Source organism: Leptodactylus fuscus, chromosome 11 (genome assembly GCF_031893055.1).
Source record: "Leptodactylus fuscus isolate aLepFus1 chromosome 11, aLepFus1.hap2, whole genome shotgun sequence".
Lineage (NCBI taxonomy): Eukaryota > Metazoa > Chordata > Amphibia > Anura > Leptodactylidae > Leptodactylus > Leptodactylus fuscus.
In genome coordinates this window covers 22,445,740-22,461,616 of record NC_134275.1, presented here as the reverse complement: position 1 = coordinate 22,461,616, position 15,877 = coordinate 22,445,740, and the positions used below count along the sequence as shown (strand labels likewise).

The 15,877-nt window shown below is 42.0% G+C and overlaps 1 protein-coding gene across 1 annotated transcript in view; it reads right to left on the bottom strand.

The window, feature by feature from the left end:
- Positions 1 to 15,877, bottom strand: part of DRP2 (dystrophin related protein 2) — an 81,759-nt gene that overhangs the window by 17,950 nt on the left and 47,932 nt on the right. The window contains exons 6-15 of the mRNA XM_075259366.1: positions 15,723 to 15,869; positions 14,812 to 14,890; positions 12,958 to 13,018; positions 12,667 to 12,728; positions 11,614 to 11,688; positions 10,396 to 10,597; positions 5,071 to 5,156; positions 3,032 to 3,189; positions 1,434 to 1,600; positions 442 to 553 (exon numbers count right to left, since the gene is read on the bottom strand). Of these exons, the coding sequence (XP_075115467.1) occupies positions 442 to 553; positions 1,434 to 1,600; positions 3,032 to 3,189; positions 5,071 to 5,156; positions 10,396 to 10,597; positions 11,614 to 11,688; positions 12,667 to 12,728; positions 12,958 to 13,018; positions 14,812 to 14,890; positions 15,723 to 15,869 (1,149 nt within the window). The remainder of the gene's footprint in view (positions 1 to 441; positions 554 to 1,433; positions 1,601 to 3,031; positions 3,190 to 5,070; positions 5,157 to 10,395; positions 10,598 to 11,613; positions 11,689 to 12,666; positions 12,729 to 12,957; positions 13,019 to 14,811; positions 14,891 to 15,722; positions 15,870 to 15,877) is intronic.

The window sequence follows — 15,877 nt, the reverse complement described above, 5'->3', positions numbered from 1 at the left end:
GAGGGATTTAGAACTTATTTACTTTTTTTATTATATTTTTTTTTAAAGCTTCTTTTTTTCCCCACTATTTTATGGGAAATTCTACACATTATTATTGTGGCTGGTCATAGAACCCCCTCCCCCCGCAAAAAAGGGGGGGCTTTTTCAGCACAAAAACTGTGCTGAAAAATTCGGCTTATACTCGAGTATATACAGTACTTTCTTTCTGTTGTTGAAAGCAATAAGGCCTTTTTTCATTGTAACAAATGTTTTGGCTTCTTTTCTTAGCACAGTGAGATTGCCCAGACTGAATACAAGTATATTCTGGACAAGGATGTTTTCACGCAGCAGCATCTTGAAAAGAGCTTGACATATTATCAGAGATGTATACATAAAAGTAAATTAGAAAATCACAGCAAATTATTTTTCACTAGACAAACATTCAGCAACGTTTCTACATACCGGTGTGTAATATTCCATGATTGGATAATGAAGTTTGTTTCCTTTTCCAGCTTGCCCAGTTAAGAAACAGGACTGGCATATATCCACACCAAACTGTTTTAAGCTGCGATATCTGGAAAAACAGGAATAATTGGGTTAAGAAGAGAGAAATGAGAAATAGAATGGTCTCCCCTTAACACTTAATGGCGTAACTTTAAGGGGCCTTTCGCACATAGCAATTTGATACTGATGTGGAGGCGGATTCCGGCCCTGAATCAGCGGCAGATTCTACTCATATTCTGCCTCCCGTTTTTATAAATGGAAAGCAGAGATCGCAGCAGGACGCTGAAAAAATAAGCATCCTGCTAATCTTGCCGCAAATGCTATGGCAATGAAATGAGCGGTTGTTGTTAGTTTGTGCTCAGGCTAGGTTCACATCTCTGTTGGAGAATGGCAATGGTAGCTGGCTGTCAATGGAAGGACACATAATGGAACCACTAATCTTAGGGATATACCGTATATACTCGAGTATAAGCCGAATTTTTCAGCACAGTTTTTGTGCTGAAAAAGACCCCCTCGGCTTATACTCGAGTCAGTAAAAAAGGGATTGGCAGTAGCTGCTGCATTTCTCCCCCTAGGCTTATACTCGAGTCAATACGTTTTCCCAGTTTTTTGTGGTAAAATTAGGGGCCTCGGCTTATATTCGGGTCGGATTATACTTGAGTATATACGGTAATCTGCACAGAGGGATGTGCAATGACCTATGTCTAGATGGTGGACAAATAAAGCATGGGAGATGCTCTTGCTTGTTGGTGGATCAATCCTCTGTACTGGTTGTCAGTCTGGGCCATCTGGGCCTGTTTACCTTGTATGCCAGCCTTCATGTAAACTACTTCTCCCAACACCTACTAAGTCACAATGGCCTAAATGGCAGAAATTTTGTGAAAACTATAAAAACAGCAATGAGTAGCAGCCCTCTGCACCTAGCGCATTTTAGGATTTGATATAGTCACCTGAATCCCTTTATCGGACACTGTTTACAGATGGAGCATTTAGTCTGGTGCTTGACAGCCTCCGCTAATGTCACTCGATGTAAAACTGGAAGCCATACTAAGGATTGTGGTTCCAAACTTCCCCATTCAAGAAACTGAGACAACTCAAGAAATGAAGTTCCATTTCCCTTTTAAAACAAGAAAAACCATGCAGTCATTACGGAGATCAAATGCTAAAAAAATAAATGCGTAAAAATGTAATTTATTGAAGGTCTTACAAGAACATGCAGTAGTTACCTCCATAATCTGTAGATCACACTAACATTTATTTTTTATACTTTATTTTTAGCTTTTTTTTTCTTTCCTTGAACCCTGGGATCTGCTGATCCCCAGTGTAATGTACTGCAATACACTGATGTATTGCAGTACATCGCACATAAGCTACTTATGTGTAATAGGGATCTCAATGCGGGGTGTCCTAGGAGTGGCAGAGGGGATGATGTTGCCCCCAAACTGCATCATGGGGAGTTAAAGGGGTTGTCCAGGATAACCGTTTTTTTTTCTTTTACTTACAAGGAAGCTGGGGGAAAAAAAAACAACAACAAGCTATACTTACCTAGGTTTTTAGGGTTTGGATTTGTAGTTTGAAGAAAAGGTCAAAGTCAAAGGTTACCCAAAAGCAGTGGGCCTGTGGGACTGGGGTAAGTGTAGTCCTGTTAACTTTCATAGAGGAGTCATAATTGTTAATAAAATTGGAGCTTGCTATTCTTTTGCAACTATTTGAGGGCACTGGATGTCTTCATGCTGTATTCATACGGAGGGAGTTCTCCGATCACCTCATTTCTGGACAGATCCGAGTCCAGCATCAATAGTATTTATTTATGTAAACCCAGACAGACTCAATGATGCCAAGATCAGGGCTCAGTGGGAGCCATATTATCTCTTCCACAACTGCGCCTTCAAAGGGTGGTCTCTCCAAATATGGATTTGATTCAGACATATATACCGTATTTTTCGGACTATAAGACGCACTGGACTATAAGGTATTGTCACGCTCCTGCCGCTGAAGAAAACCAGCGGTGGCAGTAGCGCGGCAATCTGCAGGCCCCGGTAGCTAAGACACTCCCCGGCATCCGCCGGTCTATTACAGCATATGCCGGGGACTGTCTTAGCTGCCGGGGCCTGCAGATTGCCGCGCTACTGCCGCTGAAGAAAACCAGCGGTGGCAGTAGCGCGGCCATGCTGCAAACCCACTCCTCCACCCACATTCAGACTATAAGACGCACCCTCATTTTCCTCCAAAATTTGGGGGAAAAAAAGTGCGTCTTATAGTCCGAAAAATACGGTATGTATATATATATATATATATATATATATATATATATATATATATATATATATATAATATTTATTATATATTTCTATTTATTATATATTTATATTTTATTTTTACTAATATATTTTATTAACTGAGCTTGTAAGCCCATATAAGACAGTGTATTCACAGCACTCTTTCCCAAAACACAAAACCAACCAATAACTACTCTGTTATTGATTTTACCACAGGCAAACAAATCAGTCTTTAAAATATTTTACCAGGCTATTCTTTGTATACTTACAAATCTAAAGCAGCTTCTGACGCTGGGCTCAACATTACTTCCCCCGAACGCTGCCACCTCTCCAAGTTGACGGGGTATCTGAATGGCTTCGTGCAATAGAAGGCCAAGTTGTCGTTGATCACACGTTCCTTCAGGCCCAGCCACTTGTGAAAATAGATCTGAGGAAAACATCCTTTACATTAGGTTATTATTATTATTATTATTATTATGAAAGCTTCTAAGCAGTGGTTATTATTAATAATAATAATAATAATAATAATAATAATAAGCCAGTGTCAAATCTTAGTATTCACTATACTCATTTCAAGTATTATATTGGGGAAATCTGTGTTAATAATGAAAAGTCTTATATCTATCAACCAATGTGTATGTATTACATTGCAGAAATTTCCATAAACCAAAATGTCTGTGCTTCTGACTGCTGGAAGCCTCTAAGGCACACTCTAACCCCTTATTTGTGGAGATAAGTCGTGGTGGTAGCTCATCGACATTGCCACACTGATATCACCTTCTGACACATGTACCGTATGGCATATTAGCAGACATTATATAAGGATTTCCCCTATATACAGAACTAGTTCTCTTACAGTTACCTTATATGTTTTCTAATTCACTTACCGCCCCAGATCTAATGTTTGTAACATACTCGAGTATAAGCCTAGTTTTTCAGCACAGTTTTTGTGCTGAAAAAGCCCCCCTCGGCTTATACTCAAGTCAAGCAAAAAAAAAAAAAAAAAGAAAAGTATACTACCCTACTGAATATAGGGGATCTGCAGTGCTCCTGTTCCGTCGGGAGGGGTTAATAGGAGCACTGCAGATCCCCTATATTCAGTCAGGCTGAATTCCAAGTGGGGGAAAAAAAATCCCAGTCCTCAAGCTCAAGGAAGGGGCAGACAGACAACCAAAACACCCCCTCCCCTCCCCAGCAACTACTGCACCCGAAAACTCCAACCTTTTAAATTTTTTTTAATTTTCCAGTAGCTGCTGCATTTCCCCCCCTCGGCTTATACTCGAGTCAATAAGTTTTCCCAGTTTTTTTGTGGTAGAATTAGGGGCCTCGGCTTATATTCGGGTCGGCTTATACTTGAGTATATGCGATATATCTTTGAATAATCTCTGAATTACTGGTACCCATGACAAATACGGGTTCTGCCAGATTCTCGACAGACTATTAAAGAGAGAATTCCATCAAGTTCTTCACAAACATGTGGTTAGTTCATTTTCAATACATATTTTTGTGAAGTGACTCTACATAAACTAGTTCCTGTCCTATCTCTTTAATTGCTTAGCTGTGTGTTCAGATAGCAGGACAGAGAGGATCCCTTATCGCTCCCAGCAGGGTGACCCCAGGGAGAAATGAGCGGAGGTGCGGCACCTTAATTTCAATACTACCCCTCCACTCCTTGACAGTTTCAAGGGGTTTCCTGGAACTAAAGTATAGATGATCTTCAGTCGTGAGAGTCTGGATGTTACACTCTCATAGACTTACATAGAAAACGGGGACTTCTGACTGGTGGGACTTCAGCAGATCATTCTGCCAAACACATGACAAGGCGGAGGACATGATCAATGGCTGAATAAAGTTAAGGATATGCAGAGTTCATTACACCATTCATTACACTGAAGTAAGCCCAGTAATACATGACGCAGTACAAAAAACAGTGAATAAATTCTACAGAAGTAAAAATCTGATCATCCATATAAAGCATTCTGGACTACGCAATATAATACACTGTAGCAATATAATACTCACACTATGGCAATATAATACTCACATTGTAGCAATATAATACTCACACTATAGCAATATAATACTCACACTATAGCAATATAATACTCACATTGTAGCAATATAATACTCACACTATAGCAATATAATACTCACACTATAGCAATATAATACTCACACTATGGCAATATAATACTCACATTGTAGCAATATAATACTCACACTATAGCAATATAATACTCACACTGTAGCAATATAATACTCACACTGTAGAAATATAATACTTACACTGTAGCAATATAATACTTACACTGTAGTTTCCCCTTCACATCACAGTCACATAAACACACTACTCCAGCCTTAAAAGAAAGGGTCCGTATTCTTCCAATGCGAGCACTGTATAAATAGAAGGAGAAGTTCTTATGAGATTTTGCTTTTGGTTAAATTGAGAGACAGCAGCCTCATACACATTTAAGGTCGGGGCCCCAGTAAGCGGGCTGCAGCCAAAAATGGCAGAGGAGAGAAACGCATCACTAGCGTTTCTGTAGGTACAAGTGACATGCTGCGATTTGTAAAAACTCAACTCAACTTTGTATGGCACCTCAGTTGTCCTAAACCAACCCTCTGCAATGTAGCGGTGCCTTGTGTAGTGATCGATCTGTCAGACAGAAAACTCGCCCTAATATCCCTATTGCAATTGAATGAGTTACGCAAGTTCGGCTACATCAGGATAAGAGCAGAATGAAATCAGTTCTTATAAGTGTCAGTGTCTCCGTGTCCATTTACTGTGATCTGCAGATTGTCAACTGGTGTTGCTCATGGACACATAGGACATGGCCGCCCATAGCTTCTGACACAAGTGGCTCCACTAAATAACTGCTGCATAAGGTGGAGAGGGCACAGCTCAGATTTGTCCTGTAGTTCCAAACAGGGCGAAATGGTTTACCAGTCAAGGTAAGGGACTCATAGAAAGCGTACTCACTGAGGCAGCTCAGCAAAACAGTTTAGGGCGGGTTCACACCTGCGCCCCGGTCTCCGCTTTCAGGTTTCCGTCTTCTGCCTAAGAAACTGGACAGGAGACAGAAACCGTCTAGGTTTGGAAAGTGTCCACCTGTGAGCGTTTTGTGGTGTCCGCGGCGTTTTTTTTCTAACCAGACACAAAGTCGGACATGTCTTTGTGTCTGGTTAAAATAAACCAGTTTCACCACGGAAACCACAAAAAGCTCATGGGCGGACACTGACTGCCAGGTTTCCGTCTCCTGTATGCAGAAGATGGAAACCTGAAAGCGGAGATCGAGGCGCAGATGTGAACCCGCCCAAACTGAAACACATAGGAAGCAGCAGTTTTGAGGTAGTGCATTGAGGCTGTGCCTTGGAGGATGGCTACGAGTGGTAACTAAGGGTTCACACTTCAGTAAATGCTCACACTTTGGCCACCCATCTCACAGATATCAGCCGGGTCCCAATTGTACATTTTAGCAGCATTTACACTGTCAGTGTCCCCCATATAGTGATCATTCCGCACCCAATCCCTCATCTTTTTTCCCCCTGACGAAGCCACGGTAGTGGCAAAACGCGCGTCGGGGCGCGTTCGCTACATGAAGGTCCACCCATAGGTAATTTACTACTTGGCATCATGTTATTTCACAGAATATTTGCACTTTAAAAAACTATGTATGTTATATATGTACTTTAGAAACTATGGATGTTTTACATATCCTTATATATATGTAATGTAAGTGTCATTTATTCATCATCAACCATTAGTATTCCATCTTGGGCCTTCATTGTTCTGTTTGGTTGTATCACCCCATTCATTATTTCTGTCTTATATATGTTTTAAAATGTATTTAAATAAAGCTTTATATATTTTTTGCTAAACATTTTCTGTGGCAGTGCGCTTTTTTAGCATAGTGATCTACCCAATCCCTCCTGCTGACTAACCGCTATTTTTGCAATGAAATTGCTATTCGTCAGGGGTTTTTTTTGTTGTTGTTGTTGTTTTGTTTTTTAACACAGGAAGGCTGCATGCTAAATTTACAACAGGCAAACTGTCAAATATTATCGAGGGCCTTTCATGTTCTCAGAGATGTGCAGTATTATACAGTGCTAGAAAGCCAACAGGTCATCTTTCCCAGTATGCGCCCCATTGCTACAGATATACGAGTACATTATGTATTACCGTACATCTCTGTGGACATGAAAGGTTCACTTTAAAGGAGATCAAAGGGACCCTTGACTTCTGGCAACCACTAGGACTCCTCTGGTTACTCCAGTGAGACTACAATGAATCAGTAGTTTGCCATCCCAAAGGCTACATGCTAGCAAGTCGACTGTAGAAGTGGAAGACCAGCATTTCATATTATGAATTTATGCCACAGACATCATTTTTGGGATATGAACCCCCCTCCGCTCTAGGTAGTTCCCACTGAGATATACAGAGGTGCTCAGCATATACAGGAGACTGGTCGAGCAATAGGGAAACGTTGATGTGACAGTGGTGATCCTGCAGCCATTTCAAGCCCATCATTGAACTATTTCTATCTTCTCACTAAGCAAGGTGAGCGACCATCTATATACATCTAATGCTATCTGTAAATATGCTTGCAGTATAACACTAGGCAAGGCTCGGTGCCATCTTTCTGCTTTCTTCCATATTGAGTATCTATTAGAGATAGTTAGGATATGATCGCGTGGCTGAATTTTTTCCTAGCTGTAAAATTCAGGAATTTGAAGCGGAAATTTTGCACTTGACCAATCTCCGTGGTGGTATTATTCCACCTTCCATTCACTTCAATGGCAGTTATCAGGCGGAATTTGCCTGATCGAGCATGGAGTATATTTTTTCCGTCCTAGCTGTATAAATCAGCTACAGGAAAAATTCAACATCAGACTCCTATTAAAATCAATATAGGCTGGTAATGTAAGAGTAGTATAATAACCATAATAATGTATCACATAGAAATGTCTATAATGTTTATATGCATTACCTTGTACAGTAAGTATCAAAGTGTAAGCGACATATAACAGTCCATAATGTGTCATACGAATGCCATATTTAATGCCCCATAAGAGTCCTAGACACCATGCACCCAATACAGTGCAACCAATAGGGTCCTAAGAAGCATAACTTACTACACAGGTGTTAATATGGCCCCCAGCTACGCTCCCAAAAAGAATGGCAACACTGGTGCCAACATAAAAGTGCCAGCCACATAAACTGCAGACAACAGTGTGCCCCATAGGAATACTAGCCATAGGTCTTCTATACCAGTATACACACACACATATACACTGTAATGTAACCTCATGGCTGAAAGGCTCTCCGGACTATACTTTTTGGGGTCATGTAGACCATTGTTCGGTTCAATGCTGTTACACAACAAACCATGAAGAGCAATAGTATACAGCGCATAGCGGTCAGTTCTTTTTATTCTGAGGCAGACCAAAGTAAATGTGAAAAATCACCGTATGCATACATTTTTGCTCTGTCTCCTCTGAAAAGCCATATCTCCTCTGCAATCTTCAGAAACGTAATTGTATAGTGTAAACTTATCTTAAAGGGGTTGTCCAGGCAAAAATGGACAGACCTTTTTTTAAAGTTTAAATAAGCGGGTGGCATCTCCTCCCCATTGTCTGCTCTCCTGGGTGCTGAAGCCGCTGACTGGCCTCAGTGGTCACTAGAGGTGAGCGAGTACTGTTCGGATCAGCCGATCCAAACAGCACGCACACATTGAAATGAATGGACGTAGCCGGCACACGGGGGGTTAAGCGGCCGGCCGGCGTCAAAGCGGAAGTACCAGGTGCATCCATTCATTTCAATGCCTGCGTGCTGTTCGGATCGGCTGATCCGAACAGTACTTGCTCATCTCTAGTGGTCACGTAACTGCTGAGGCCAATCTGCGAAGGGCTTGAAAGTTGCTATCTGTGACATCACGGGTCCTCTTCCTGAGGCCTGCTGAGGCAACTGATTGGCATGTGACTGCTGCGGCCAATGAGCGGGCTCAGCACAACGTCAGAAGAGACCCGGGAGAGCAGACAAACGGGGAACAGTATTGGAGATGGACCCTCCCCCTTGGGGGGAGAACAGAAGATGAACCACGCTTGCCCAGATGAATGAACAAACTTTATTCGCACAACGCTTTTCGAGCAAGTATCACTCTTTTTCAAGTGCATACAAATCATCTTTCCAAAATGGAAAATTCTGCAGACAAACGGGGAGACCCAGAACGACACTGGAGCAACAGGGGCAGCTGAGTACACTTTTTTTTTTTTTTTCCACTGCCCCCAGCAGATTTAAACTTTAAAATTTTTGCCTGAACAAAGTCTTTAAGTGGGATTTCCAGGCTTACAATATGGATGATCTATGCTAAGGATAGGTCAGATTGGTGGGGATCAGCAGGAAGAAGACAGCTCCAATCTTTGTGTAATGATTGAACGTAAGTGAATGGGAGCTGATCCTGGTCTGGCCACTGCACAGAGATCAGCGCTGTCTGCTTCCTACTCCATTCTCTGTATATTAGCTGCTGAGAACAGTTGACTAGTGAGGATGCCGGGTGTTAGATTCCAACCAATCTGATATTAGTAGATTTAGCTGGGAAACCCCTTTAATGAAATTGCATTCACTAGATTAAGCCCTCGTTCACATCAGCGTTTGGATTCCGTTTGGGGAGAGTCCACATGTGGACCACCGAACGGAATACCAAACGCAAGTGCAAGCGCTGGTGCAGTAAAAGCACATGGACCCCATAGACTATAATGCGGTCCGTCTGCTTACTGCCAGATCTCCGCAGGGATTGGGCAGACAGGAAAGTAGTTCACCATCTACTTTCCTGTCCACATGATTCGTGTGGGCAGCGCGCGGTAAGGACACAGACCCCATTATAATCTATGGGGTCCGTGTGCTTTTACTGCACAGCGCTTGCAAATGTGTTCGGTATTCCGTTCGGGGGGGTCCCCATGCAGGCTCCTCCCGGATGAAATCCAAACGCTGATGTGAACGAGGGGTAACAAAGTCAGGAGATAGAGGTATAAATATCATAGTTTATAGCATTTTACATGAAAGAGGACTGGTCACTTCTCCTGACATGTTTGTTTTAGTACATACCTCTATTCACTATGAAATAACTATTCACAGGCATTCTTCCTACAGTTCTGGCTGTGCCACCTGTTTTTTTTTTTTTTCCTACCACTATGTCTTTTGTAGAATGGGAGGAAATCCATGCAAACACGGGGAGAACATACAATCTCCTTGCAGATGTTGTCCTTGTCGGGATTCGAACCCAGGACTACAGCGCTGCAAGACTGCAGTGCTAACCACTGAGCCACCGAGTTACTCCTGTCTGTGCCACTTCTGCCATATTCCTCCTAGACATTTATAAATAAATTGATATCTGTGTTGGGGTGTGCATAGTTGACCAGTTGTCAATACATACATTTCTAGAAGGAACACCACAACACAGAGTTACAAGGAAAGATGGTCTAGGACTGTTATCTCATGAAGCATGCAATTTGTCACTAAAATAGACACATCATCAAGAGTGAAGACAAGTATTCTATAAGACACATCTTTATACCGGGCTTGAATGTTTCGTGGTTACTGGTATGTTATGGTAAAGTTCTCACGAATGCCTACCCATCAAAGACGTTTAGCAGCCAGTTGAGCGCTAGGTCCACACACAATGGCACATTGACTAAAAGTCCACGTTCTTCTTCTAATCGCTCATATAGTGAACTCAAACACCGAATGACATCAAGAACATCGAGAGAACGATCTGAAGACTGGAGGATATCACAACTAAATATCTGGGATAGGAGGGGCAGGGTGACTAGGTCCACTGCAAAATGGTGACAGAAAGAGATGAAAACAGTCAGAAATGCTGAAATAAAAGGTGGGATATAGTAAGTGGCCAAAATTAGTTCCTATACAGCTATATATGCAGAAGTTTTTAAAGTAGTGTAAAAGTATTCGGCACTACACAAGGCCACAAAATGGTCTGGCTAAGGTTGGATTCACACTAGTGTTGGAGTCTTCAGACTCTGCAACAGAATCCATCTAAAATTGGTGCAAGGACTTTTCTCTCTGCCAGTTTCAATATAGAGAGAGATGATAAAAACCCCTTTAAACATTAAAAAATATGTCAGGAAAACCCATTTAAGATTAGTGCATTTGTGTGCCCCTGTTAGGACTGCAAGTCCTGGTGTGATCCCCTATATGAATAGCATTATAAGGAATGCTGTGGTGCCCTGTTCACATCTGCTTTTGTATTCCATCCGGGGAGAGTCCACATGGAGACCCCCGAACGGAATACAAGCGCAATTGCAAGTGCTGTGCTGTAAAAGCACACAGACCCCATAGACTATAATGGGGTCCGTGTGCTTGCCGCACACTGTCCGCACGAATCATGCCCAGGCTCTCCTCGGACGGAATACAAAAGCAGACGTGAACCAACCCTTAGTTCCAGTGATCATACCTGCAATCGTGCCAGAATTTGTGTCCGTGTTAAAAATGCCAACATTTCATGCTTGTGCTATTGGTCTAAGGCTGTATTCACAGTAGCTGTTTTTAGTACAGCAAGGAGCACAGCAAAAACAGTCATACAAAAATTTAGTCAAAGCTGACAGATTGGCTATAGGTATCAGTGTTCATCGGACAATATACTATATATATTTTGTGTTACCAAGGCAACAGTTATTAGCTGAGGATATTTTAGCAACTAATAAAGGTTAAATAAATAAAAATAAATGAATATAAAACTAAAAAAATCAATGAATATGAAACACATTGAGAATAGAGAATATAGTGTACTGTACATCACCCAAATTTACTGCATTTAAAGTCACTGGTGCTCACATCTTAGAGCCTTTTGCACTCTGCGCAGTTTCATTGCTGTTCGATAGGCTGAAAATTTGATGTTATTTAAATCTCCTGAAAAAAGGCAACAGAAAAAGCAAGTATTAGTTATATCAGATAGTCTAGACCTAATAAAGCTGTGTTAAGTTTTTCACATACATGTGCTGTCCATGTTCTCCATGGATAATATAGGTAAAAACGGAGACATGATGTATTTTGTTTCATGTTGAACACCAATCGCACCCATTATAATCTAAAGGTTCCATAACAATCCCCAGCAAGACATTGCAAAGTGTAGGAATGAAAACAATTTGTTGATCTGTGGAGAACACAGACAGCACAAGTGTGAATAAGTCCTAATACACGAGTAAATGAACATTTGTCATATACATTTTAAAGGGGTATTCCCACATCGCATACACACCAGTCTTCACTGCTGTAAAATCTTCTTTCTTCCTGGTTTCTTGCATCATTTGGTGGGCGGGGTTTCACATGCAACCTGCCGTTTAGCCCCGCCCCAAATTAGCGTTTAGCCCCGCCCACCCATATTGGACTATGAAGTACAGGCAGGAGCAACTCCATTCTGTGTTACATACAGAGACTGCCTGTCTCTGCCATAATGAACACAACTGAATTAGCTAGCCTGATAACTGGGAGAACAGAAGAAATGAAAGCAGCTCCTGTCCTCTATCTGAGTGCAGGACCTAGGTCATGTGGTGTAGACACAGGAATAGCTAGATACACAGGCTCGCTCCCGTGCACTTAGCCCCTCCTCCCTCCCCCTGAGAGCAGCAGCTACATCACTTGACTTTTGAGCAGATAAGTCAAGGGCTGTGTCAACAAAGAATTGAATAAAGTAAGATAGTGGACAAACAAAGCAGTTTTGCTGAAGCAGTGTATTTAGGAAAAGTCTTACATCCACATTAACCAGCAGTATAGATAGGATCCTTGTGATGGGACAACCCCTTTAATGCAAAAATGATGCTAATAAAACACTTAAATTATGTAGAATAAATGCATTATTTAATGAACAAATATAGAACGATTTCTCACCAAGCGCCTGGTACAGCTCAGTCATTTTTGGATGATCCCAGCAAGTTGTCTGTGCCTGGTGACTACATGAAAAGAACAGACAGTTTAATAGAAGTATCTTCAGCAGTCCAATGGTAGGAAAACACTTTGTCTCATGATGCCAAAGCAGTAGGAATGACATAGAAAACAGTGAATGATATGAAGTTACAAGACAACTGGCTGCTTTTTTTCTACATTTTAAAATCAGCAAAGCTAATGCACACACAGATAACATGGATGAGATGCAAAATAACATAATGTATTTCTACTCACTTGATATAATAAGGAACCTTGTTGGGTGATATTGCTCTCTCCCAGGGCACTTGTACAGAAGCTGCAGTATAACAAGACAATGTTATCATGTCGTTTTATTTACATACGGTAGTTAAAGTGGACATTTCGTGTCCTCTGACACCGGCAGTATTATATACAACTAGAAAGCTGACAGAGTGCTGAATTCAGCTTTGCAGGTATCTGCCCTGATGATATCAGTACCATTAGTTTTAGCACTGATATTCCTTGATTTTTCGCTTCAGACCCCAGAGTATAATGATCGGAGGCCCATGACATCTGACAAATATAAAAACCATTTCTAGGCTACGGCTACTCCCAGTTGTTTTCGGTCCTCGACACAGATATGGGTTACGATAGTGTCATTATTAGTGTGGAGCAAATAGTATTCGAAACTATTCGTCGAATACCTCGCTCCCATAGGAATTAGAGATGAGCGAACGCTATTTGAAACAGTTGTTTCGAATAGCACGCTCCCATAGAAATGAATGGAAGCAGACTTTGCCGGGGCCCGGGCGCTTAACCCCCCACGTGCCGGCTACGTCCATTCATTTCTATGAGAGCGTGCTATTCGAAACAGCTGTTTCAAATAGTGTTCGCTCATCTCTAATAGGAATGCTTGGAAGTGGTCGAACACCAGGGGGTTAAATGCCGTCAAATCTTCACGGCCGCTAACACGCATTCCTATGGAGTGAGGTATTCGACGAATACTATTCACTCAACACTAGTCTTTATGCGTCGTGACACTGTCCTGAGCCACATGAGGTCTATGACGTTACTAAAGAGGCTGGAAGACAGCATAGTGGCCTTACGTACTGATCCCCGATCCTGCTCACGGCCACCTCTGCTTTCCCTTTTGCCCTCCAGGGGTCCCCATGCATCCCATATCACGTTGCTGGGAAGCATGGGGTGCCCTGGAGGGCAGAAGGGAAAGCGATGGTGGCAGTGAGCTGTAGGCGGGATCAGCTAATAAATAGGGACTATTAAATTGCAAAAATATAATTCAAACATTGTATTGCAGTACAAAGCAATGGAGAGCAACAGATCCAAGCTTCAATTCCCATTTTGAAACAGGAAAAAAGCAAAAAAAAAGTTTAAAATGTTAAAAACAAAGTATAAAAAAATAAACAAATAATAAAGAGTTTAAAAAACCAAACTTTGAATTTTAAAAATATATAATATACACAAAATAAACTAAAAAAACATGTTAGGAGGCTTTCACACCAGCGCTCGTTCTCCAGTTTGTGAATTCCGCCAAAGACAAATTGGACATGCAGGACTTTGTGTCCGGCCAAAAAAAATGGTTTCCCCGTGGACAGGCAGAAAGCGCACACAGACGGGTTTCCGTCCCCTGTCCAGTTTCGCCAGGGCTGAAGACAGAAATCGGGTGGAATGCACAAACCGGAGAATGAGTGCAGGTGTGAAAGCCCCCTTAGGGAACCCCATGTGCGTAGAAGTCCACACTATCCAAAACTAGCATTATTCATCATAGAAGGTCAATGCTGTAAAATATATATATTGTGTATAAATTATGGCAGCGTCCATTGAGCGCTGTATACAAAGCGATCGAGATGGCAGGGGAGGTAATAAATCTTCCCTGCCACCTCTCTGGGAGCTCCGGCTGAAGTTACAGCCGACTCCCAGCTTCAGTAGCTGCACGATCTCCGTGCAGCTACTGTGTTCTGACTGGACGTACCGGTACGTCCTGTCAGAACTAGGCAACCACTTCCCGGACATATATAGTCTATGGGCAGTCCGGAAGGGGTTAAAGGTTGTGTATGTATGTATGTATATATACCTGATGTTACTTTCGATGGAGAAATCAAAATAACTCACATGATAAAAAATGTTGAGACTCCGGTCCAAAGTCACGGTGAGCGTCCTGCAGTTGCCGAAGACGTTCTGTAACCGCAGTCTGCATAAGAGAAATAAGAGTAAACATTTATTACATTTGTTTGCCCATACTTTACATTATGAAAAATCATCTAGGTTGTCAGAATACTGTCTAAACTTACAGTATGGTTGAACAAACACTGCTATATACATACAAATAATGATCTCTGTTTCTCCAGACACAAGCAATGTGCAGTCTGAACACAGTACGGACCATTGTTCCATACGCCTACTTTTGACGTTAATGTTAAATAACCAATCGCAGAACGCACGTGTCATCAGCCATCTGGGTACACTCATCATTGTGGAAGGCACGATGGATCAACACAAGTATGCATCTATCCTTGCGGACCATGTTCACACCTACATGCGAATTGTTTTGATGGCATCTACCAGCAGGACAATGCGATGTGTCATAAAGCTCGCAGTGTACGTGCGTGGTTCGAGGAGCACCATGATGAGTTTACCATACTCCCTTGGCCAGCAAATTCCCCGGACTTGAACCCAATCTAGAATCTGTGGGACCACCTCGATCGGGTTGTTCACGCCATGGATGCTCAACCGGGTAACCTAGCGCAGCTGGCCACGGCACTGGAGTCGGCATGGCTCAACATCCCAGTGATCATCATCACCACATCCCCTCTCTTCCTGCACTTCTCGAAGCGGTCCGCTCTGCCAAAGGTGGTTATTCTGGATTTTGACAGGTGGCCACATTAATGTGACTGGACTGTGTATGTTAGGAAGAAGTAGTAGTACATAAACCCTGTGACTAAAGTCTAAAGATAGCAATCTATATTTCACAATGGCTTACAGCTCCTCCTCTGGATCCCTTCCTGTATGCTTAACATATATACCTGTAGCTGTTTCCAACGGTTGTTCATTTGCTCGAGCTCACGCGCATTTTCCATAGACAGATGAACGTCACAAAGGGCTAGCTGATGTGCAAGGTCATTGGCCATCTTGATTGTATCTTTAATAGGAGTTATCTCTTCCTTAAAAAGCTAAAAAA